General features: G+C 39.0%; 1 protein-coding gene across 3 annotated transcripts in view; it reads right to left on the bottom strand.

The window, feature by feature from the left end:
* Positions 1-24,275, bottom strand: part of LOC127374915 (testican-1-like) — a 100,370-nt gene that overhangs the window by 12,303 nt on the left and 63,792 nt on the right. For all 3 annotated transcript variants that reach the window (XM_051420613.1, XM_051420611.1, XM_051420612.1), the window contains 4 exons: positions 24,081-24,161; positions 12,625-12,739; positions 8,916-9,048; positions 5,494-5,614 (listed from right to left, as the gene is read on the bottom strand). In XM_051420613.1, coding sequence (XP_051276573.1) covers positions 5,494-5,614; positions 8,916-9,048; positions 12,625-12,739; positions 24,081-24,161 — 450 coding nt within the window. The remainder of the gene's footprint in view (positions 1-5,493; positions 5,615-8,915; positions 9,049-12,624; positions 12,740-24,080; positions 24,162-24,275) is intronic.

Genomic DNA, 24,275 nt, shown 5'->3' with positions numbered 1-24,275 from the left:
CAGTGAGTTAAGGTTATCCCAGATAATGATCGGTAATACACTGTCTGCATGGACAGGGAGACAGGTACAGATAGAAGGAAGACAAGTACAAAGCAAGAGCCAGAAAGAGAACCAGTTTAAGTTTTAAGTATATATTAACAAAGTGAGCTCCGTTCACATTATTTGCCTCTTCAATCATTTTGCTGTTTAGGTTATTTTTTTGAATTAGGTTTATTTTGTAGCATGAAACAGTAAGCTTAGTAAGTGTACACAACATTACATTGATACAGATATTTGTTTAAGCTTAAAGATAAGATCTAGTATAAAATATAGGTCATATAAATTTACAGAGCACTCTAAATGTCTACTCTGTGCCATGAAAGTTATTCAACAGAACTGAGTGAAACATAAGAGCAAGATGGGTGGGAAATTAATGATATACATTAAGAACTCTGTGTGTGATGGTGTACGTTGCACTCCTCTGTGCTGCTGATCTGCTGTTAACAAGGCATATAGAGCAGCCTACAGACTGGAACAAACAGACACAATATTTTTGTGTACAATGATAGGAATAGTTTAATATATTACATATGCCAAATTTATAAGAGAAACTAAGAATTTGTCTTTGACAGCATTTCACAACGCTTACAAAGTTTACTCTACCTCAACAACTCACGAAACTCCATGATTTTTTAAGGGAGTCTGTGGCTGATTGGCCTATCTCAATGAGGATAACGAGAATGCATTTGCAAAGGTAAGATCGGATCATTTATTATCTGTATACTATTTATTACCAGGTCTATATGGGGTGTTAGTTTCACAGCAGGGGTGACTAATAAATCTAAGGATGGCTCTGTTCTATCAGTGTGACAATGTGCTAACATAACACAATACAATGGACCTTGAAACTGAAGCAGCTAAACTGAATTTAGCCATTAATAATTTGATCATTTATACCTGTGCCTTCCCACTGTGACATGTTCAAGTGTCTCCTATCAAAAAAGCCTATTAGGTAAGGTAACCAAAGTCCACATCCATGTGGGAGATGTCAATCAAGACAGTCTTTACACAGTCAAACTCTACTGAGAGAAGAGCTAATTAAGCAAAATAAGTGAAAACACGTGCAGTTGAACAGTGGGTGCGTAGTGCCTTTAAAGTTTGGATAATTATAGGAATCTAAAAGTACTTAGTAAATGCTGCAGAACAGAACCACATATGATTTGGGATGTTGATGCATTATTCAGTCGAGGGTAATTCCATTGCTATCACAGATAAATACCTTAAATTAGCTAATTTAGCTGTTTCACATATTAAGAGCAGTTCATTAACAAGTGAAACCAAATACAAACAGGGTACAGCTTCATTTAAATTAACTGAGTTGGTTGCATTATTGTTAATATTGATGTAACTGCTTGCAATGGTGACTTTACAGCTATTTTACCACCGCTTTGTTCACACCTCTATTAATTCTTTTCACCAAGTGGGAGATATTGTGTCGTCACAAATTTCAGATAAATCAGACTCGGAACAACGTAGACATTCATGTGTATCATTTTCCGACTGAAATATATGACGTAAATGTGGTTAAACGGTTAAAAAACAGAGGACAATTTCAATAGGACTTACTGAAAAAAATGCTCTACAGGCACTCTTCACACTGGTTAGCACTCTGAAAAAAAAATCCCTAAGCAATTGGCGTGTGTTAGGAGAGGATAGGAAGTGTGGAGGCAGAAGAGAGGACAACACAATCTGTCCTCCTGCGTGCTCTCTGTGGAGCTGCAAGACAGACCAGCCAGGAAAAATTAAATTTTTTCCTTTTAGGGGATTTAGCCCATTCAGCCTCTAATGGTTCTCTTTGTTTTGTCAATGTCTTTGTTGAACAGCAGCTGACAGAACCAGTACAGGCCTTTACACAGGATCACCAGCAGGATCACATTGTGTCATCTTGAGTCATTGTTTGATGAGAGAGCGATGATGTTCAACGCCACGGCAGTGCTGCCTCAAGGGTGGATGACAAATCCAATTCAATCTCAGTGCCTCTGTGTCAATGTGTTAACCTTTGCTGACAAACAGGCAAACAGCAGCAACAGATTTTGCAAATAGGGTTTATGTGATCATTAAGAAAAATCTTAATTACTTATTAAAACAAAGATTGCACACAATTTAGCAATTAACATATACAATTAACCTGCGAATATAGCCCAATCTTTGAAGAAATCAATGTTATCTCAGTTTCTGTCTTATGTGTCTGCCTATGTCGTTTACAATACTGTAGAGGATTTGCAGGATCAGTTTGTGCCAATTTGACCCAAAGTCAAAAGTTATGAAAAGAGTAGAACTCTATTTGTAATATTCAAAGATGCATCCCACATTGTCTTTTGTGCAATGACTAAAAGGGCGGAGAAATGTGAGAAAGACAAAAAGTGGAGGTGGAACTTTAACCCAACACTTTGCAAAGTGATAGATTGGAGGCTTGAGACAGAAAATAAATGAGCAACAGATAGAGATGGGAGAGTGAGGAGAAAGAGTGTGGGAGCACTATGACTGACAAACATACAGTGACATGTTCCCCACACACCCACTAACACTGTGAAAAATAAAGGTTATTAGTGTGGTTGAGGCTGAGGTACTCAAACGGTATGATATTTGAAGCCTTCCACTCTCCCTTGTCATATAAAAACCAATATTCGCCCTGCACTCCATATAAACAGTATACTGCAGCACACACTTACTGTATCATCTACAACTATCAATCAAAGTTGAGGGAGCTGGGAAGACAGAGCTTCACCTCTTCCTCCTCTCCCTCAATTCTTAATAGAGAATGAGCTCTTTTCAAGGTGCCAAACTGCCTACTAATGTCTGTTGAATGTGAGTCCAGCTTTCTTTCACACACAGTAGTGGACCAGACATACTGTCTCCGCATGGGAGTTGAAATTCATGACAATCAAAGTTGTATTTTTAAATCCTACTACTACTCATAATAATGGTGATTTTAATATGGGCAATATATCATCGTCTTGAGTTAGTATTTCTGCTGCAGTCTCATAAGGCTAGCTCTGTCCTTTTTTTTAAATCTATATATAATTTTTGGGGGCACCTTTAACGGATACAGTATGCTATATTCGATTACTGTTGCTTGATATAAACAGTCTAGCTCATTGCCACTTTAATTATCTTAGTTCTGGCTGTCCAACTGTATTTCCCCTGATGTCAACTCAGCAAGACACTTACCTCATCTGCCCTCCTCGCAGATGAGCATGCACACACACACACACACACACACACACACACACACACACCCAACTTAATTGAATATTTCTACTTCTTTCTTAAATGCAGCTCTCCTGTTTGATAAAATATTCACACAGAAAATAAAAAATAAAAAAATCTCATCACGGATCACAGATCAAGATGAAATGGTGATTAGGAATGTCATAAAACCAAACCAGTATATTTTTAAATATGCCAAAATATTCTTTCAAATTTAAAACCATCATTTTTTTTGAAAATGCGAACAAATTTTAATTATGAATGTCTCCCTGTCTTTAAAACATTATTTTCTCTCATTTCAGCCATGATAAATGTGTATTTTACCAGTATTCCCAATTGTGTTTGTACCAATTATTGCAACATTAATTACAATACAACTGAAATGTCTACAGAGTATCTATTTGTTTACCAGGATACATACTTAAATTGACTAATGTCACATCCCTATAGATACATTTAAATATTGTCAACACCATCTGATATTCTGAATCTCCAGTCTAAATGCACCATTACAAGAAATCCCTGCTGTGGTGTGGAAACACAACAACCCTGTTTACTGTAAAAGTGGTGCAGGTGTTGTTTGAACAGAGACATTTAACAGTCGACTATGAATATTCAAACCTGGTGTGAACCTGTGGTTATCAATAAACATAGAGGAGCGACTGCACATACCAAAACTTTAGCAATCTTTTGACTGTTACCATAGGAACACAATCTGACACACACAGTGTTTCCCTCACCTACTGCCACATCCATCTGCTTACCATTTTGTGTTCCTGATCTAATGAGAGATTCTATCAGGTTGAGAGGCGACAAACACACACACTTCACTCATCCCTGCTACCTCTGAATGCACAAACATTTGGACATGCTATCTCACGGATGGTCTGAGAACAGGATGTGCCAAAAAGTACAGTGACATTCATGAGAAGAAGACAGAGCCAGAGAGAGAAAGAGAGCGTTCAATAAGAAATATGAATATAGGGAAAGACTGAGATTAAACACTAAACTTAAAGAAAAAAGTCTTAGCAGAGCTGCAGACAGTGGAAATAAGAATAATGCTGCATGATGACACTGTCCAAGATCTAGATTTTCATTCTCTTCACACAAACTCATCCATTCTGTTCACTCCCAGAGCCAAGCTCTCAGCAAAACCAAACCATAATTATAGTTTCTATTGAACAAAGATGGAGGGGAATTAATTAGGCAGCAGTCAAGTTGGTAAAACACTTCTCTGTTACTCCATCACTCTCTGTTCCCTCCATCATTGAGCCATTAACTAATGAAGGAGAGTGTAAGATAAAGAGAGAGCCGTCATTAATTAGCAGACACTTTTCCCTTTTATTAATTGTGCCCGATGAACCTCGGGATTCTTGTAAATGCTTCCTAATCAGCGAGTGATTGGAGAAGACCTGAGAGGGCAGAAGATGTATGTGTGTATGAAAGGTATGTCCAAATATTCAATATTCCAACTAGACACATAAATAGATAGACTCGCCACAAACACACAAAGTAAAACCCTCCCACTGCTCCCACATCTGGGAGAGAGGAAGTCTGTAACGATAACAATCCATCCTTTTCCATGCTGCTTTCCTTAAGATTGCATTTCTCCTCCAGAATCTCTCCATCCATCTACTGAAATCCCATTTTCATGACAAACAATAAGACACACACACTCACTCCGTCACTGCTCCCTGCAGCTGTCAGAAAACAGGTGGGGGTGAGCGGGGTGATGGGATGGGAGGGGGAGAAAATAACATGAGTAAGGGGAGAGGTGACAGGAAAGGAATGGAAACACCGTGAATCACCGGAGAATTTGAGGGATTACCTGTGAAAGGTTTTTGTGTGTGTGTGTGTGTGTGTGTGTGTGTGTGTGTGTGTGTGTGTGTGTGTGTGGTATAGTCATAACAGTGTGTTTGTGAGGCATCTATCCGAACTTGAAAATAGCTAAAATACAGATAACCATTTCTCCATTGGCACACTCATCCCTTTGTCTAGCTATCCTGCTTTGCCACCTCTATTTACCCATCCAAGCATCTATACATCCATACTGAACACCCGTACAGATTGCCAGAAAAATACAAAAAAGAGGTTCGACTGGCCCGTACTGTTTATTTAGTAGCAGCAGCAGATGAAATGAGCAGAGTGACAAAGAAGACTTATGTAACACCCTAAATGACAAGCTAGCAAACTATCTAAACAGAAAGTTACAGTTTATTTATATAAAGAGAGAGCTGTACTCACCAGCCTTTTCAGTCTTATGTGGTTGTTTGGTAAGCTCCTGACCAGGCAAACAGGGACACAGCCCATCACATTTTATTGAGATCGTCTTCCCAGACAGACAGCTCTGGAACTCCAACTTACACTGTAAAGAAAAAAAAACACACACACACAAAGAAACAAGTTTAATGGAGGCTTTATTTCACAGATTTGAGGGCTGGGATCTCCAAGGGACAAAAGGGGCACTTGACTGACTATACATAACTTGGCATATAAAAACAATGGATAATATCTAAAGGAAAAGTGTATCAAAAACAGTATTTTTACCTCATCAGGTATTTACAGGTAAAAATATTGCATTTTTTCCTGTTGAATTTATTATCTTGTACCTGACCTAACCAGAAAACAGTCAACATAACTACCTTTCTGCAGACAACAAATATGCATGGAGTTCAAAAGATGTAGACAAAGACCAGGCATTGAATGTCTGATGAAGAGGTCCTATTGAGTTCTTCGTTCTTATTCATGTCTGCCTTACTTTATGGAAGTGCAAAACTAAACTGGGGCAACGCTTTAAAGAAAATAAAACTAAACCAAAGAATCATGAATTGTTATAATCAGTATATTAGTACAACAAAAACTTTGAATATTTAAGTTTGTTTGTTGGGCTGATTAAAGTAAATATTTGCTGAGACAGGATTGGTCATTTATCTTCGATGAACAGATGTGTCCATTAGGCAGCCATGTAGACACACCATTAGACACAGAGATGCCCAGTGACATTCTATTATTCACTGCAGTACAAATCTAATGCAATGCAAAAAGCAAGATGGACTACTTCAGAATGTAATTTAACAGTATAAATCTCATTTCAGGTAAGTGAGGGGTAAGAAATTGTTTGGACTAGTTGGGGGGAAAAAATCCAATTACAAGATCCTTCCAAGAGGAATAATGAAAACTGAAATGAGTTATGTAAATTCTGTTTGCGAGATGATGACGACGTTTCGTCAGGGTGAGACCATGACTGCGCATAAACATCTATACAAATATCATGCAATACACAGGCTTAGCCTTATCCTGCCAGCACTTTCATTTCCCATGTTCTAATTCAAATCCATCATTTCCTCCCTGTCACCTCTTTGATAGCGCTGCTAATGTTGCTTAATGAAATTTGTTGACAAAGGAACAGTGCTCTGTCCTGTTCTCAACATATTGAATTAGCTGTCTGGGAAGGGGGACAGAGAGAGAGACGAAGAGAGAGACAGAGGGAGAGGGAGGGAGAGAGAAAGCCCAGGAAATGGATGACCTCCCCCAGTCACTGTCAGCACACTGAGAGGCCCCATGAATCTTTATGTTTGTCTCTCTCCAGGGGTTAATGTGGTTTTGATGAAACAGTGTTTTAACACCTGACTTGGTGGAGTAAAAATAGAGGAGAGGAGAGAAGAGAAGAGAAGAGAAGAGAAGAAAGAAGAGAAGAGGACGGGAGAGAAAGGATGATTTAAGGGGAGGGAAGTAATGGACTTAACTTAGTGGGCTGAAGCCTCTCAGGAGAAAAGAGCACTGTCCTCTTAATAGGATATTGAGTGTGTGAGAGAGTATGTGTGTGTGGCTACGATGAGGGAGGCATGTAATGTAATAATAAAACATGAATAAGCCTGAGACCAGCAGCTCACTGGTGAGCAGAGTTTAAGTTGGGCCACAGGGACCCATCACTCCACCAGCTAACTGAACCCCTCCAACTAAATTACCGCAGAGAGCAGAGGGACTTCCCAGCCCTCCACATCCTTTTTGTTCTTCCTCTTGTTTCTCCTCTAACACTTCTCCTCAGCACAGCTTCAGGCAGGTAGGTCATTAGGAAAGCCTATGTCCTGACTTCCCCATACGCAAGGAGTTGGAGCTCCTAATCTCAGGCTGTTTCAAACCTCGGGTGGAGGCTTAACCCCACATTTAAACCGAAAACAGCAGGATCACCAAATGTCTGGAAGTCCATTCATTTCCTGCAGAGCTGAGCTGAAAAACACAGCTGATGTGTGGATGGACAGCGAGCTTCCCAGTGAAGAAAACATGACCGCAGCTGAACTCCTTCTCACAAAAGTTTGATTTTTATTGATTCTGTCTTCTCAGGCACTACTATATATTTAAGGATGACTGACTGAAATGCTGCAATTAATAAATAATACTAAGCAAGTGACTGTGCAGGTGTCCTGAAAGCTCAAAGCTTACTCTATTTTGTGAATATTGCTGTCACAAACACTTCAGCTGCGCAGGACACTCAAGAGATGTCTTATATTGTCTATTTGTATGAGGTGCCTGTGTATTGGATTGTGCGTCACCCCTGGCAACCAAAAAAATGTGGATGTCAATAAGAATCCAAGGACAGACCCACAATGCCTCACTTCTTTATGTCTTTTCCAGCCACGGATTTCACTCTTAGTCTGACCTTCCTCTGCTCCTCTCTCCTTCATGACTAATCACAAAGGTCAAACCTTCTTCCCTATCATGACATGACATTGAGAGTTTGTGTGTAATTTAATGTAGCTGAGGAAGAGATTATGAGCAGAGGTCAGTGGCTGGGAAAAAAAGCTAGAGTCAGATGAGAAGATGAAGGTCAGAGATATTTTCCAAATCATCCAGAGAAGATTTGTAGTGGCTGAAAAGACCCTGCTGAGAGCTGTCCTTGTTCTCAGTCATTTGTGTAACACAGAAAAGTACTGCTGAAATCAAGACAGTGGAGGAGGACAGGAGTCAATACACAGATGGGAAAATGTGACAGCAGAGAAGAGAAGAGGGGGCAGGAGAAAGATGGGGAAGCAGAGGGGTGAAAAGGTGGCAGATTGGGATGATTAAAATATCATCTATCAAGAAAAAGAAAGAAAAGTACGAATAATTTCAAATATTTACACTATAAATTATCCAACTCGGTGGCTCTTCAAGCACTGTTGTATGTCTTGAAGCAATCCTGTCCTTGATTTTATGGTTGAAAACACACTGAATTATTGATAAATAATATTAGCTGAGAAAATTACATACTTTAAAGCTGCAGTAGGTACTTTTTGTCATATTTGCTGAAACTATATCCTGACAGTAGTTTAAGAAAGATAGTTTATTGTTGAGTCTCATTCCCAGGTCATCAAATACCGACTTCAAGCCACCAACCCAAAGCATCTTTATATGTTTCTAGGCTCTGATTGGTTGTTTATGTTCAACCAGTTTGCCGTTGATTCTTGCAAATTCCATTAGGAGCTCAAGGAAGAGCAAGAAGAACCTGTTTTTTTCACAGATTATCTGTCTCATGTACTACTGTCCGTATATAGTGAAAGTTTCAGCAAATATGACAAAAACATATTTATATAAAAGTTACCTACTGCAGCTTTAAGTGAGAGAAAAGCAGTGAGGAAGAAGAGTGTGAAACTTAAAGAGAGATAAATGGAAAACGGATGTCTCACCTTAGAAGAGTACGTGTGTCCATCAGATCCACACACAGGAGTTGACTGGATCGCCGAGCAGAGCCTACATTTCCCATGAGCACCAGCTTCAAGCCTGTGCTTGTGGCCTGCACTGCCTTTCCTGGGTTTCACACTGAGAGAGACAGAGAGAGGGGCAACAATACTCAGTTAACAATACTACTTAGAGACTAATGAGTCTGAATTACGATGTCAGTAAAACAAACACGAGGTCTCCTGCACATACATGAAAACACATACAAACAATAATATCTACAGTGCTTGAAACCAAAACCTTTCTAATGTATATATTGCATTTTCCCTAACATTACTCTCATAAATTTATGTATGAGAGAAAATTGAAGTGCAGTAATAACTTTCCAGGCAGGGATATTATCCAAACTATTAGAATCAGTTTTCTACTGAGCAGAAAGTGTTTCTGGTTGTCAGGGTCAGCTGACGCAGAGTGAATCCTGATTGGTCCATCGAGGACTTTTCTATAACGAGTGTAATTATGGTTGATCCAAATCTTGCAGCAATTTTCTATCTAAGTGCTCTCACTGAACACCCTGCTGCCTCTCCTGATCCATCGAGCAGAAATGGAATTAGAGACAGACTCTTTACACAGAAACTAATGTGATGAAACAAATGATGCAAAATGAACATCAGTTACTTAAGTGAACAGGTGGACAGTCATACAAACTCTTCCACACCTACGCTCCAAAATCTAAATCTAAAACCTCCTGCACACTGTCTCGGTTATTTCTTGAATATTTATTTATATACAACATTTCGGTCACATACCTTCCTACATTACCTACAGTGGATTATCATTGTGAACCACAAATAATAAATAATAAAATAAAATGCAATAGACATTTTTCTTTTAAGGTCGGTTTTCATAATATTAAACAAATATATATATAAATGTACTTCAATTTGTTCAATAAAAAAAAAAAAAAAAATTAATAACCCTGACTGATGTCTACAAATTAAAAGAGGGGACCTCCACAGACTGCAGTGAAAGCAACTGTGGTGAACGCAAACTGAATAGGTACATAGACTTTCTTAATGTCTTTCAAAAATGGAATTTAATTCAGTATCTCTTTGTGACATGAATATTCTGAAAATGATTAAATCCCTTTAATGTACAATAAATTATGTTTGACCTTATCAAGTTGTTTGACTTCCTAAATATTTACAAAAATGTATAAACGTATGCTGTCTATTTTGTAGAACCAGACTATCCAAGGTATAAAATGAAATTAAAATGAAATATGGGCAAGATAATACAGGAATACTAAAACACACAAATCCAACTAAAGATTGATGTTTGTTGATACCTATAGCATGTGGGTACAGTGGCTAACTTTTAAGGTTTAAAATAAGTCAGTCTTTATTTTTGTGAAACTTGCATTGGACTAATTTAAGAGCAACATTAAAAAACATTAAAAGCTTGGATATAAGACCAAAGTCAAACAGATTATAACATCACAGTAAGTAAGAGTTCATTATTCACTCCCTTTGTGGACATCTACACTCTGTAAAACTAGAAGATTAAAATCCCTGGCAGCGTGCCAGACACTTTATTGGTTCTTTAGATGTGTCACACTTACTGTCAGAGCCACAATTATTGCCACGGCAGATTAGATATGCACATTGCACCAATAAATAAAACGGCAGATATGGTTAGATCAAGGTATGATGAAACTAGGTTGATGTTTGAGATGTTTCCCCTCATCTACCAAATCCAGTGCCTCTCCTACTCTCTTATCAAGTGCTCTTTGCATAAATGCAGTGAAGCACAAGTATGTGTTCAAGTTATAAGTGTGTTTTGAAGGGTGGGATTTGCTTGGCCTGGGAAATTAGTCTATGCATGACAAATATTCACTGGGAGAGACAGCTACAGAGAGAAGAGTGGATATATGATCTATAGACATATTAATCTCAAACAGAAACAAGAAAATGATCTCTCTCTCACTCCCTCATATACCACTGAGCTTCAACCCCCTGTTGAGAGTCTCCATGTTGCTCTAATATGGAAAATGTTTGATTTGACGGGACCACAGCCCCCTCACAGCAGGTCGTAGGTGCACACAAATTAACACTGCAAGCCTCCATAATGTTTTTTGAAATATAACTTTCAGCTAATGTAGACATCCAAGCCTGCAGCCAAACATTATTGCCTCATAAGGGAAGTCAGGAAGTCTGTGCAGAACTATATCAGTTTTAACAAGAAGAGCAAGAAGTTATGCCTGGGAGTTTTGTATTGACACCTTCTTAATAGAGGACAAAATTTATTTGCTTGTGGATTTTAGTAAACACAACAGTAACACAAAAGTGTGTATAGTGCATTTTAAAGAAGGCAATTTTGTTACAGCAGTGACTAACAATGATGAATCATCTCCTAGATATACATGCTGCGGCATAGTGTACATTAACTATATTTCTCAACACCTGTTTGCAAATGTCTTGAGAGCAACACAGTTTGGATTTGCCCTCTGAGAGGACAATAAATCTGTGTTATGCTAATTACTACAACTAATTTAACTCGTAGATAAAATAATATCATGGTCCAAAGCTTCAGTGAATGATGCTGTTGGGAAAATACAGGTTTCAGGTGAATAGTTTGACATATTAAGCAGCAAATACGACGTGTAATTAACGCAATACAAAGAAAAGCATTAAAATCAAGTATCTAAGGAACTAATGACTTGAGGAAATCAATTAAACTCAAGACAGACAAAATATTCAGATATCTTTTGGGGGAAATGCTTCTTGAACTGAAAAATTGAAAAACCTTAAAACTGGCACCATAACAAGGTTGGAAACACAAACAAATTGGAGTTTTATTGAAACAAACTGGTGTTGAGAATATGTGTCTGTATATCTGTCACTGAAGCAGATTGGATTTTTACACACTGTTAGCACACAAAACACAAAATGCTACTTTATTGCATGCTCCTGGTGGGTGTAATTTGTATAACCTGCCCCGAGGGCTTTAGCATACAGGGGTTCCACCTTGCATTGTAATTGTGAGTTACAGGTGTTCACTTCAACTTAGTAATATTTCCATATTAAGGACTAAGCATTAAACTCCACTGTTCTTTTGTAGATAAAACTGATTCTGAATCAACACAACACTAATTGTGTTTGGGGCCCTCTTTAACCACTCAACAACATATTAATATTGTTTTATCATCTTATACTTCATGACTTCTCCTTAAAAACTCACTTTTTATGTTTCAGTAGTACTTCTGTATTTTGACAACTGCGCAAGCACTGTTTTCTCAAAGAGGAGAGGACCACTTCAACACTTTTCTACCAATCGGGTAGTGGAACATGAAAAATATTTTAAAGGTAGAAAACAGGTTGATTTGTTAATGTTAATTTCACACCTACAGCAGTGGGGTCTGTGAGACCCCAAACGATGGGAAAGTAAAATGGTCGCATTTGTATATCGCTCCCTAAAGCCCTTCATTTAATTCACCCATTCACACACTCATTCACATGCTCATCAATGGCAGTAAGCTACCATGCAAGGTACTGGCCTGATCATCAGGAGCAATTTGGGGTTCAGTGTCTCGCCCAAGGACACTGGACTAGAGGAGCTATGGATCAAATCGCTAACCCTGTCATTAGGGGATGGCCCGCTCCACATTATAGCTGCCCACTAAGTAAAGCTAATGTTAACAACATTACTGGTTCTTACCTGTGAGTTGGCTGCTTGCGATTGGTGCAGATGGCTGTCTGGTAGTCATGGCTGACACACACCTTGTGAGGAGGGCAGCGCACCTTCAGACAGGGGTCCTTGGTGGCGTCTGGACCTACAGGGAGAGATCAGGGATAAACTTCATATCTGAGCAACAAAAAAGAAAGTTGGTGGAAACATGCAGAGTAGGAAAGCACAATCCAGCATTGAAGTTGAAAGTTGATGCTTCAAATAATCAAGGTGTTCTGGTTTTCCAGCTGGCAGATTCTTACGTTCAAATAACTGAAGCAGGCAGAAAAATAATGACTTGGAGAAAAAGACGGAGAAGAAGAATGGTAAAAGGTATGAAGTAAACGTTGAGTTTTCCGCAGTGTGAGCTGCTTAATGAGGACTATTCTCTCTGAGCGTCGACCCCATCCTCTTCCAAATCAATCTCTACAGTGACATTATCGCCGTGGCAGCCAGGCACAGCTGGCTGGTGTCCAGGGTGACAAAAGATCAAAGCAGCTCATTGACTCTGAGCATTGTGTCATTTCACACTAGGCTAACAGCAAAAACCCACTTTCATTTGACAGAAGTAAAGGGAAAAAACAGAAGGTGGAGGTGAAAAAGACAGCGACACAAGCTTTTTCACTAACAAGGACCATAGCACAACAATGTCAGTTTAACGGTTTACTGAAATGATGAAGTACTGGATGTTTAAGATGGATCAAGGCATGTGAGAAAGGGGATGAACATGGAGGAGGTAGTCGTCCATTAAGATCTGGATGGATGTATTGAAGGATGGGGATCCGTCTCAGCAGTTAAGTTGTCTGAGCCGATTATGTGCCAAAGTTTGATGGAGAAAATTAAGATTGTAACAAATGTAGGAGCGATATGCTTGAGATGACCAGCAACTGTGGAGGGGATGGTTGGAATAGTGTTCAAGATGTGCAGGAAATATGTAGGACTTGGTGAAAATGCTTGTGTAACCAGAATCGAGTAATTCTCCCTGTTTCGATAAGAAAGAGTGGGTATGAATATTACTTATATAAAATCAAAAAATTAGATAACATATAAATTACATATAATCCTTTTGATTCTTTGGTTCACATGGTTTCTGTAAAATGAACCAAACAAATTTATATTTGTGTAGGCGATCCAAGCAGCTTAGAATTCCCTCAAGTGGGCGACCCGGTGGGCTTTAAAAGGTTTTATACATCCAAAGAATTTCTATAAAATCCAGACCAGGTGTCTAATTGAGACCTGTGTTTATTTGTCAAAATGTGTAGCCACATCAGGCTAGTAAATGAGACCTTAAGGGGAATGCCTTTCCCTTTTAGTTGGGTTCAGATGTGAATATAAACACGGCTGATGCGAAGATGAGGGAGTGTTTCGTGCATTTCCAGGAACTGTGCATGAAAGAGGTGTTAGTGCAACTTTTTAGATTGATGCAAGGGTGCGATTAAGCAAAAAGCACAGTTTGTTGTCAAGGAAACTGAGACAAACAGCACAGGATGTGTTAACCAGGTGTAAGTAGGCTTGACAGTTGATTAGAGTTCATTAGTACAAATAAAGACATACCAACATCAGGTGGACTTTGGACTGGTGACCCTGTCAATCACAAATGCTCTACCAGATATGCAATAAAGAAAGATAAAGCCCTTAAAATGAAAAAAACACAGCAGAAATTACAAAGTGAATTTTAAACTACATAGTCAACATGGTGAACAAAGTAAAGATGATTTAATCAAGATACAGTGTACAGAGTGTACTGTATAGATCAAAGCGTAGAAGTCATTAGCATGTGGCTGCTAACATCATAAAATGAGAGTGGCCTTGTCTCCATTAGGGGCCTAATGGGTTGTGTTTGAGCCACAGCTGGTGTCCGCTGTGAACATCAACTAGTTTCTGACCTGATCGCACACTACGCTGCTGTTTACATGCTGGTTTATCAACATTAAATCAGCCAGAGAGTCAGACACGATGGCGGTTTTCTTGTCTTTGCTTGCAGTACCGCTGTAATCTCAACAACCATCTATACGAATGAACGAACACCTACACATATCAGCTCTTAACATTACATACAAAATATATCTGGAGCTGTCTGGAAGATATGGGAGAGCTTTCTTTATCTTTGAGGTATAAGAATGAGCACACACAATAAAGATAGTGAAGCTTAGATAGTCTCAAGGGAAGAGATTCATAGTACACTGCACACATCTGTCATAACTGAGCAACACACTTATTTCCTTACAATCTGTAAAACACATACACAGATATAAAAACACATTAAGAAGCCCGAGTGCCCTCTCATATTCCCCAGAATGCAGAGAGATGATATGTCAACCTTTCTCCTGATAGCTGTCTGCTCTGCTGCGTGTTTCTGTCGCCTGCTTATTTGGGCCTGTCCTCACCTCCATCTATCAGTGCTGCAGGAAACCCATCTTATTTCACTTCACTGCAAAATTACTTTATCACTGTGAGGAAATGAGAGATGAAGGGAGAGAGGGAGAGAGAGGAAGGATCGAGGAAAAGGGAGGCTCGTATCTGGTTAACAGGATTGGAGGACAATTTAGGATTAGGGTGTGACCTCCACTCTCAGAGAAATTGGAAATCAGACACACACATACAAATGAGCAAGTAAGTTTATCCACCTACAGTACACACACAAATTCACAAATCACATGTACATGATTACAAAGATAAAACTTTCTCATAAACTGTAAAAAAGTTCATTTGGAGAGACAATGATGCCCTGAATGTGAAATCGTTTTCAATTGATGCGACTTGAATATTTATGGTATATATAGTAGGAGAGGAGAGGAGAGGAGAGGAGAGATGAGGAGAGGAGAGGAAAAATAAAGGGGAGGAGAAAAGAAAAGAGGAGAGGAAAACAGGGCAGGAAAGGAAAGGAGAAAACGACATGATGAAGAGTAGGAGGAGGAGGAGGAGGAGGAGGCAGGGAAGAGAAGCGAATAGAAGATTGTAGGGTAAAAGAGAGTTTTATCCATCTATTTAAAGCTTGAGTGAGCAGCTTCGGCGGTTAAACCAGCCAATCAATTGTAATGCAGGAGCACTGCAGCACACTCTCGCCACCTCTCTTTCACTTTCCTCAATACAAGTCTCTCATCTCCTTTTATTTCCCTCTTCTTTATAATCTTAAGTATGACTTTATTCTCATCCCTGTGTGAGTGTGTGTGAGAGTGTGTGAATAAGTCAATATGCGTGAGCAATATAACTTGACATGCCTTATTGCATACATATTCATTCCAAAGTGCCAAGTAAAACTCCTTTTCACACTCTAAACCCCATTTTTACCTTGAAAATGTTATTGATTTATGTAAATGAACAAGGTTGTCTGCTGCTGATAAGACATTGCCAAATGAACAAGTGTAAAGGATTCATGCCTGCGTGTGTGTGTGAAGTATTATGATTCTTCATTAATGGAGAGGCGGTGACGGCGCAGTGCTTTGAAACTGGTAGCCGATAAGGGAGGAACAAATAGGGAGAAGTCTATGTGTGTGTATCCTCTATAATGTTACAGTTACGGTTTGTGAGGAAGGTCAACAGTTCTGCACATAGACACCGGTACCAATTTGTCCATTGTCCTTGGCCATATGTAAGGTTGACTGATGACCCCTTGGTGCGGGGATACCAGTCTGTAGGGGTGAGACGGATGGAAGAGTTGGCAGAGCTGCAGCTGAGGGTGGTGAGGGTACAAGACAGCAGATCATTAACAAATGAACTCAAATGTCCTCAGTTTGAATTCAAGTTGGGCACATTTACATTTATTTACTTCTCTAAACACAGTTTGGTGCTGTTTGTCATTTTCAAGCAGCTGTTTGGAATATAAACACTATATCCCGGTGTAAACCCGTTAAATGAATGTGCATTTCAGTCAAATCATTTAGAGCAAATGGTCATATAGTTTCATTTGGTGGAAATGCCACCAAAAGACCCCCCCCCCCCCCCCAAAAAAAATGGACTCTACAATAACAACCATCTTAAAAATTAAGTGCATCTCCCATGTGGATTTAATATTAGATCCATCTAACTTTATTAGATGAATAAGTGATGCAAGCTGAGACATGCTGTGGGATTTTGGTCCTAGATTTCTGACACTGTCAGAATCTGGTTACTAAAGCTCTAAATTAGCTGTTGGTGGACTCTCAGTGTGATCTGACTACCGTTTTTGATTGATGACCAGTGGTTTTATCATATTTCTCTTACGGTTGTCAACTTTCGCCTGCACAGTGTGAAGTGGCCATTAGGAGGAGGTTGGGGTGATTGGTTGTTACTAGTCAGCTGGTAGCTGAGCAGCAAAATGCAAGCGTGACTACAGCACTCTGTATGAACAAAAGCTGTGCTCCATTTATGAAGAAAATTCTGTTTAAAATACATTTTTAAATGTATTTGGAAATACCTTGACATAAAACTGAAGTGATCTCATATATTCTGTTTATATACAGTATAATCTATTTATGTGCAGCATCTACAGCTTTAATCACATAAGTAGCAAGCAAGCAAGCATATGCACCATGAATTGTTGGAAACATTTGGGATAATATAAGTACAAAATGTAGACCATCTAATGTCTGCAGAAATATTATACCTTTAAAGGGAAAGTTGTGTCCATTCAGCAGCTCTCTTTTGGGACGGATTGCCATTGTACAATGCTGAGTTGTACGACCTTTACAATCTGACTTTCAAAATCGGTTAAAATGGACACCTCGTGGCTGCTGTACATTTCACTGCTGTGTTGCTGCATGCTTTTGAATACTCTGCTGTTGCTGTAATCCCAGCATCAACCAAGCTACCATCTGGTCAGATCTGCTTTTATATACTGGGGGGGAATCAATATACTCCTTGGTTGGTAGCTCATGCTCAGCAAGCACAGCAAGTAAATAAAAGAAAATGTATTCCCTGCTGAAATCAAAAGTTGTGCTGCATCTTTGGAAAAAAAAACCTTCATCTGACCAAAAGTCAAAGTAATTTTCATCAAGTTAATGTCAAAATAATGTCCATATACATTATCTAAAATTCTCTGTGTGCATGTAAAGGGATATGTGGATTCTACGTGAGAGCTTCTGTTCTTTTAATTTGTTTACAAAGTATTTGTCTTTTTTTTATTTGTGCAGTAGTTTTAGTAAATGGCAGTAGACTTATTACCAGTAATACCAGGACTTGTTTAGTAAATGAAAGAGATTTGTGACTTAGAAGTACAACAGCGCTCCTCCTCTTAGTTCCTCTGGCTGCGTACCACCATTATGCCTTTGCTGTTACCACAGTTACAGTGCTCTCCTGTGCACATTGTGTGTCCATTTCCCCAACTGCAGATGAAGTAGGTTCATATATTGACTTCCATCACCTCCTTCCCTCCCTCTCTCCAAGCCCACAGCCTGCAGGGAGCCACAGGGCAAACACAGCCAGGCAGAGGAGATCTAGAAACTTATTGTTGGCATAAGAAAATTAAGAGACCCATTCTTATTCAGAGTATGGCTCCTGTATATATTAAAATGAAATAATAAATGTGAAAATCTGCTTTGTTCTTTACATTTAAGTTGTTTCATTTTTGATGCAGCAGCAATTTTATTAAATGTCAAGCTTTCAAACACCGGACATTTGATTTTGAAATAAAGGTTCTTCCGGAAACACAATACAGTAGGCGACACAAACATTGTGAGTAGTTAGTAAGGTACGAATTGGGAACAACCTGATAACTAACAAATAGTTTTTATTGGTGAATTTAAAAACTCTGCAGCTACTTCTTATAATCATGATTAAGTGGCATCTAGTAGTAAAGTTGCAGATTGCAACTAACTGAACACTGCTCGCGTTTGTTTGGACAGCCTGACAATGAGAAGAGGCTGGAAAGTGTGTAGGAGAAACTACAGTTGTAGCAAAAACTTGCATACATAGTGAAGACTGAAAGTTGTATGCCATGGACACCAGCACAAAAACAATAGGAAACAAGTTATTTGGAGTAAATGTAGACATTAAATCACAATCAGTGCTTTGTAACGTCCTTTGTTTAAATGGATAATCTCAATGAGATACAGTAGGGAAATTGTGTGGTGTGCAATTTTTTGCAATACACAAGATCATGGTTTTTATCCATGCCTTCACAGGGCAAATTTAGAATCTGTCTACAGGAGCTGTTAACTGCATTAGTGTGTCAATGTTGCTGTATCATTGCACTATTATTTATTAAGGCAAGCTGCAAAAATGGCAGTTTATTGTCTAACGTGTGTAAAGAATCCTGCTTTAAAAAGTTGCTGGATGATCCAACCCTGAACATAGGGTATAATAACGTAAAACTTCCAAGTGGATTCCTGGCAGAAAAGCACATTATACTTAAAGCTGTAAAATTTTATTAAATTAAAGTTGACAGTAAATTGCCCTACTCGTCCACTTTTTGTCTGCTCAAGAATTTCTCTCCTTTTTCTTACCCTTAAGTGACTAGAGAATAGAAGGGTAAGATAAAACACTCTTCCTGTGTCCTCTAATACTGGACACAGGCCAGAATGGAGTGCAGTGATTGGATAATAAAGATAGTCAGAGTCCAATAGAAGAGGCCACATAGCCAACAAGCCCTGTCAAAGAGTAGGGGGTGACCTCAAATTAATTGCTGCTGAGCTGGACATAGGTCAACGGGGTGTTTCTGTGAGTACGGGTGTGTGTGCCTCTTTATCGACACCATGCTCCATTGCTCTCCGTTGTTTGCTCTCCCCAGCTACTGTTTCTAATAGCAAATAAACAAGTTTGAAATTGAATTAACAAGAGCTTCAACAACCATTCCCAAAGGACAAATTCTCGACTGTTATTAGAAAAATGAGCATCACTTTCAGGCTTTGATAAACTAATTAAAAAGGTGTTTCGGCTCCTTTACCTGGGGGGCCAGGGAGGAAAAACAAGAGATGGAGAAAGAGAACAGAAAGACAAACAGATCAGGAGCAGATAAAATCTGATTCTCACTCTGCTTTCTGAACGTTCCTCAGGGTCCGACTGTTTGGCCTATGAGAGGCACTGGAGTGAGAGATGACAGAGAGGAATGATGGAGGGATGAAAGCACAGAGAGGGCCTCTGGGAGGATGCAGTGATAGAATGAATCCACCATCCATAAAATTAATTATTGAAAACACGGGCAAATCATATTATTGTGGATGTAACTGAGGAATGGAGAAGATAAACAGGCTCTTTCAGTTTGAATGTCAGAAGAAACCACAGTGGCTTACGGGAGAAAAATATCTGGAGAGAGTGAGGCTATTGACTATCGCTTACAAACTGAATATTCATCACGGCCACATAGCCATTATACATACAGCAGCACCAATAGCGCACACACACATACTCACACTTTATTGTGAAAAGCCCTGAAAGAGGATGTTTTGTGAAGCTGTTGCTGGTAGCGAAGCATTTTTAAAGGAACGCAATGAAAGCGAATAATCAAACAGTCTTTGAAGACAGCTTCAAAGCAAAAGAGCAAATATGCATTTAAGGACAACTTACGCAAACAAGAGGGCATTCATTTCAGGGGAAAGTTGCTAATTGTCACAGTCTAAATAAAGTTATACATAACCTGTTCTGCTTTAAGTGTGTTTACAATTCTATCATCATCACAGTGAACTGAGAGAGAAGAAATAAAGTAAAATTTGCATGAAATTGGCGTGCTGGAAAGAACATGCACACACTCAGAGAAAGACAAACAATACTGGAGACTCTAACTGTGTCAACCCTCACAAAGAAAGAACAGGAAGTCAGCCGAAACAACTCCTGATAACATTTAAACCAGGTTGTAAGGTCTTCATCTTGGCTCAGGTCAGTGTATAGTGGTATAAACAGGGCTTCATTTCATTTGAAAACAGGATATCTGTTGGATTACCTTAAATTCAATATAAATACTCAGCTTCCATAATCCTCAACCAGCTTTCCGCACATTTCATGCTAATCTAACCAGCAGCTGAGACATTTCACTCAAAACCACTAATCTCAACCTCATGGCGGCGCTAAAGGAAAAGTCAGCAGATCAAGGTTATTAGGATCTAGGGGGCCATGAATGTCTGCTAAAAAGCTTGTGTCAATCTATCCAATAGCTGTTGAGATATTTCTGCCATCCCCAGAGCTACACCAAGCACACATCTTGAGGTCACTTCAATGTGCATCACTATCCTGATTGTAAAATGTTTCTGAATGTTCATATTTTAATGCAGAATAAATTTCTTCTTTTGAATTGGAATCAAACTTGGCAACCATTTAAAGCTACAGCTGCTGTATTTTTGGTGTGTTGATCACAGCAGGGTTAGAAGTGAATGGTTTGCAGCTGTACAGTAATGGAATAGACTTTTTTTTTATTTTTTTACAATGTCAAGTGGTCTGTTTTCTTCTGCTTTAAGAGCCTAAGCTTTTAACTGACCATGTGTTGCTGCCAGACGACGCGTTTGTGTCAAGTTGACCTTTAGTCAATTTCTGGAGAGGTCACAAAGAAAGACCACACACTTGACTTACAGACTGATTCTTTGGCTCATTGACACACTGTGATCTCTTCCTCTTTTTCACACACACGTGCACACACACACGCACACACATGCATAAATGGATGACTGATCTGGCTTCTTGCCTCACCTTCAGTGTCAGGGATAATTAAATGTTTTTGCACTGTCCTAGACTGAGACATTCATTTATCTGAAGCTGAAGGGTGTGTGTGTGTATGTGCATGTGTGTGTGAGCGTGAGTGAGCAAGAGTAGATCAGAGCCCTGTATTTCCCAGACTTCAACGGCTCCGTCTCCTGTCATTATCCACTCATAGTGACCATTTTATTAATGTTACTCAAAAACAAATATACAAACAGCAGTGTCTGATATGAGATACCAAAGCTCTGTGTGTCCATTAGATCATCCTTTTACTTACAGCAGGTAATAAAGTGACAAATAGTAGAAAGACCAGACTTTATCTAAGTTTAAACACCTCTGTCTGTCTCCTTTTTCTTTAGCCTTTTTCTAGAAGACAAAGTCCATGTGCTGAACAACACATTACGCCTCCAGCAAGACTACTACACCACACAGTGACTCGAACCACAGAGACAAGGGAAGAATCATACGATATATAATTCAAAATCACATTTTGCTTATTTTAAATGAAAAATGACTACGGTTATAGCACACGAGGGGTCAACACCAGTGACTCATTTACATTTCTACATAAACTACTGAGATTATCACAATTCCCTGCCTGACATGTTTACTCTATTTCAGAACAAAGGCACTCCCAATCAAAAGCACAAGTTTTAATTTAAATCTCTGAACTGCAGCTTTCTACAAGACAGCAGCAATCCCTGAAAACTGAAAGAGACGCAGTCCTACAGTGTTGTGACACAGGTTTCATCAGAGCTGACATCAAAAACAAGAGAAACTGTAAATAACTAAAAATAACCAAATCTTTACCACAGACATCTGTGTTTGAACTGACTCAAATAAATGAAGATGTATTGAAAAACAATGTCAGGTTGAATCTCACAGCAGCACAACATGGCAACGGCTCTTTTAGTAGATTCATCTAGGATTTGATACTGTGGATTACTCTGTGTTACCATGCAGCTTATCTCCCACTGAATAACATCAAAACACGTGTAATTGGTTTTGTAATTACCTAACGAACAGAACACAATGTGTGCATCCGTCACATTTCAAATTGCATTTGATTTACCAAATTGGTTCCCCATTTAGTTTTCCATTTGCCAATTCTGATATAATTGATGCAGCACTTTGGAGCCTTGTTGTGGCAAAACCTAGCCGCCTTGTAGTGTAATGAGTACGCTCATTTACTCAACATGTTTATCTCTGGAACTAACTAACTCTGTTCTGCTATATTTACAGTTTTATGGATGTGCCATGTCAGCAAGTTCAAATGAGTGGACATTTTTTTATTAAATTATTTTATTAATTTGGGTTTTTACAGCATTAGCAAATGCTTCCTTATACATCTGTAATATGTATTACAAGTAAGTAAGTACTTGTAAGTATAGGTCAGTGTTTTTCAATGTTTAATGTCTCAGCATTTTCAATTAGTCAAACTAAATGCAAACAATCCCCAAAACATAAAATAATAGGTGCTGTGCAGTAGATATGAAGCTCAGTCAAGTTCAGTCAGGAAGACTATCTCATTATGCCTCATTCATTCATAATCCTCTCACACTCCTTCTTAATCAGCTGACTATGGGCGTTTACTCTTTCAGTAACACCAATCAGAATTAACCACAATCTCTCCTAGCCAATCATGTTGCTGCTGTCAAACCTTACATTCATTGTCCTCTCTGCTGCTTTCAGCTGTCATTTAAGTGTGAAATCAATGCGACCCTTCTCGACACCATTCACCTCCAGTTCATCATATCCAGTGCCCAGGTTGAGCTCATCAGAAGTCCACTCCTCATCACATCCAGATCTGCAGCATTTTCTTCACTCCTTCATCACCCCCCCCCAGTGTCTAGACTCCATCAGGGGGTTTCCTTTACTAATCACAGCTTCACCAACCCCTTCACATTTCTCAACTTCCATTGTGCACATATCAATTAGGTATATATTTGTTCATTCAAAATGTCAGTCTCTCCTGATTGAAATAAAAACATGATGCCAACATGCATGAATTTTTGTGGACATCAAAAACTGACCAAAAGTTAATGAAGCTTTTCCATATACTGAAAAATTCAATTAAATGTTTTGTTACTGAGAAGAGGCTATTTAAATGCATTTGATGTTTCCTTCGGTAATCTCAAACAAACAATACTACAGAGGATTTCAGCCCACTACACCCACGTTAGTTTGTTAAATTCTGCTAAGCTGCGAGCACAAACACCAGAGCTGACAGGTGAGAAGGAAATCTATACCTCTCTATATTGCTGCCCACTTGCTAAATCTCAAATTACAAATTTCATGTTAGCCTGCACTAAGAGAGCATGATGTTAGTACTCAAGCCTGGAAATAGCTCCATGTTACTGAAGGGGTAGCTTTGATCATCCTGTGTGCATTAGCCATGGCTCCATCTGGTTCAGACAACGAGCTGCAAGCTTGGTTATCTCTCTCGTCCATACTGACATCTCCGCACACAACCTGAGATAGGGTGGAGAACTAATTGTGCTAAACCCTTCTGTATTATACCCACCATTTTATGGGATTTACAGCTGAGACAGCAGGGCAGAACAATTTGTAAAATGTAAAGTAATGCTACAATCTGTTGTGGAACATCAATGACTATCTATCATATATCTATCTATCAATGACTATGATGGCTATCAAAGCATTTATTTCTCAGCAAACCTGGTAATCTGACTGACAAACAGATCGGCACTGAGATCTTTATACAACACATACAGAATATTGGAGCTAAATCAGATTAACCAAATCAGCTGTAATAACAAAATACAGGATGGTTACTACAAAAACCTCCCCACCCTGAAGAAAATGATGTTTTCCGAACTCACCATCCTGAACTGTCTTCTTGGGTAAGCTGGAGTGAGTTGTAGTTCCTGGGTCTCCATATCTGCCAGGTTCAGCCTCTCGCTCTAAAAAAAGAGAAAACAAAACAAACTGAATCATTTACATACATGAATTAATGCTTAGATTAATAGTAAGAAGAGAAGATCAGTTCCACCGTTATGTCATTAATAGAGAAGTCA

This window comes from Dicentrarchus labrax, unplaced genomic scaffold (assembly GCF_905237075.1).
Source record: "Dicentrarchus labrax unplaced genomic scaffold, dlabrax2021, whole genome shotgun sequence".
NCBI lineage: Eukaryota > Metazoa > Chordata > Actinopteri > Moronidae > Dicentrarchus > Dicentrarchus labrax.
Note: the sequence above shows the minus strand (reverse complement) of the source record. Positions and strands in the feature narration are given on the sequence as shown.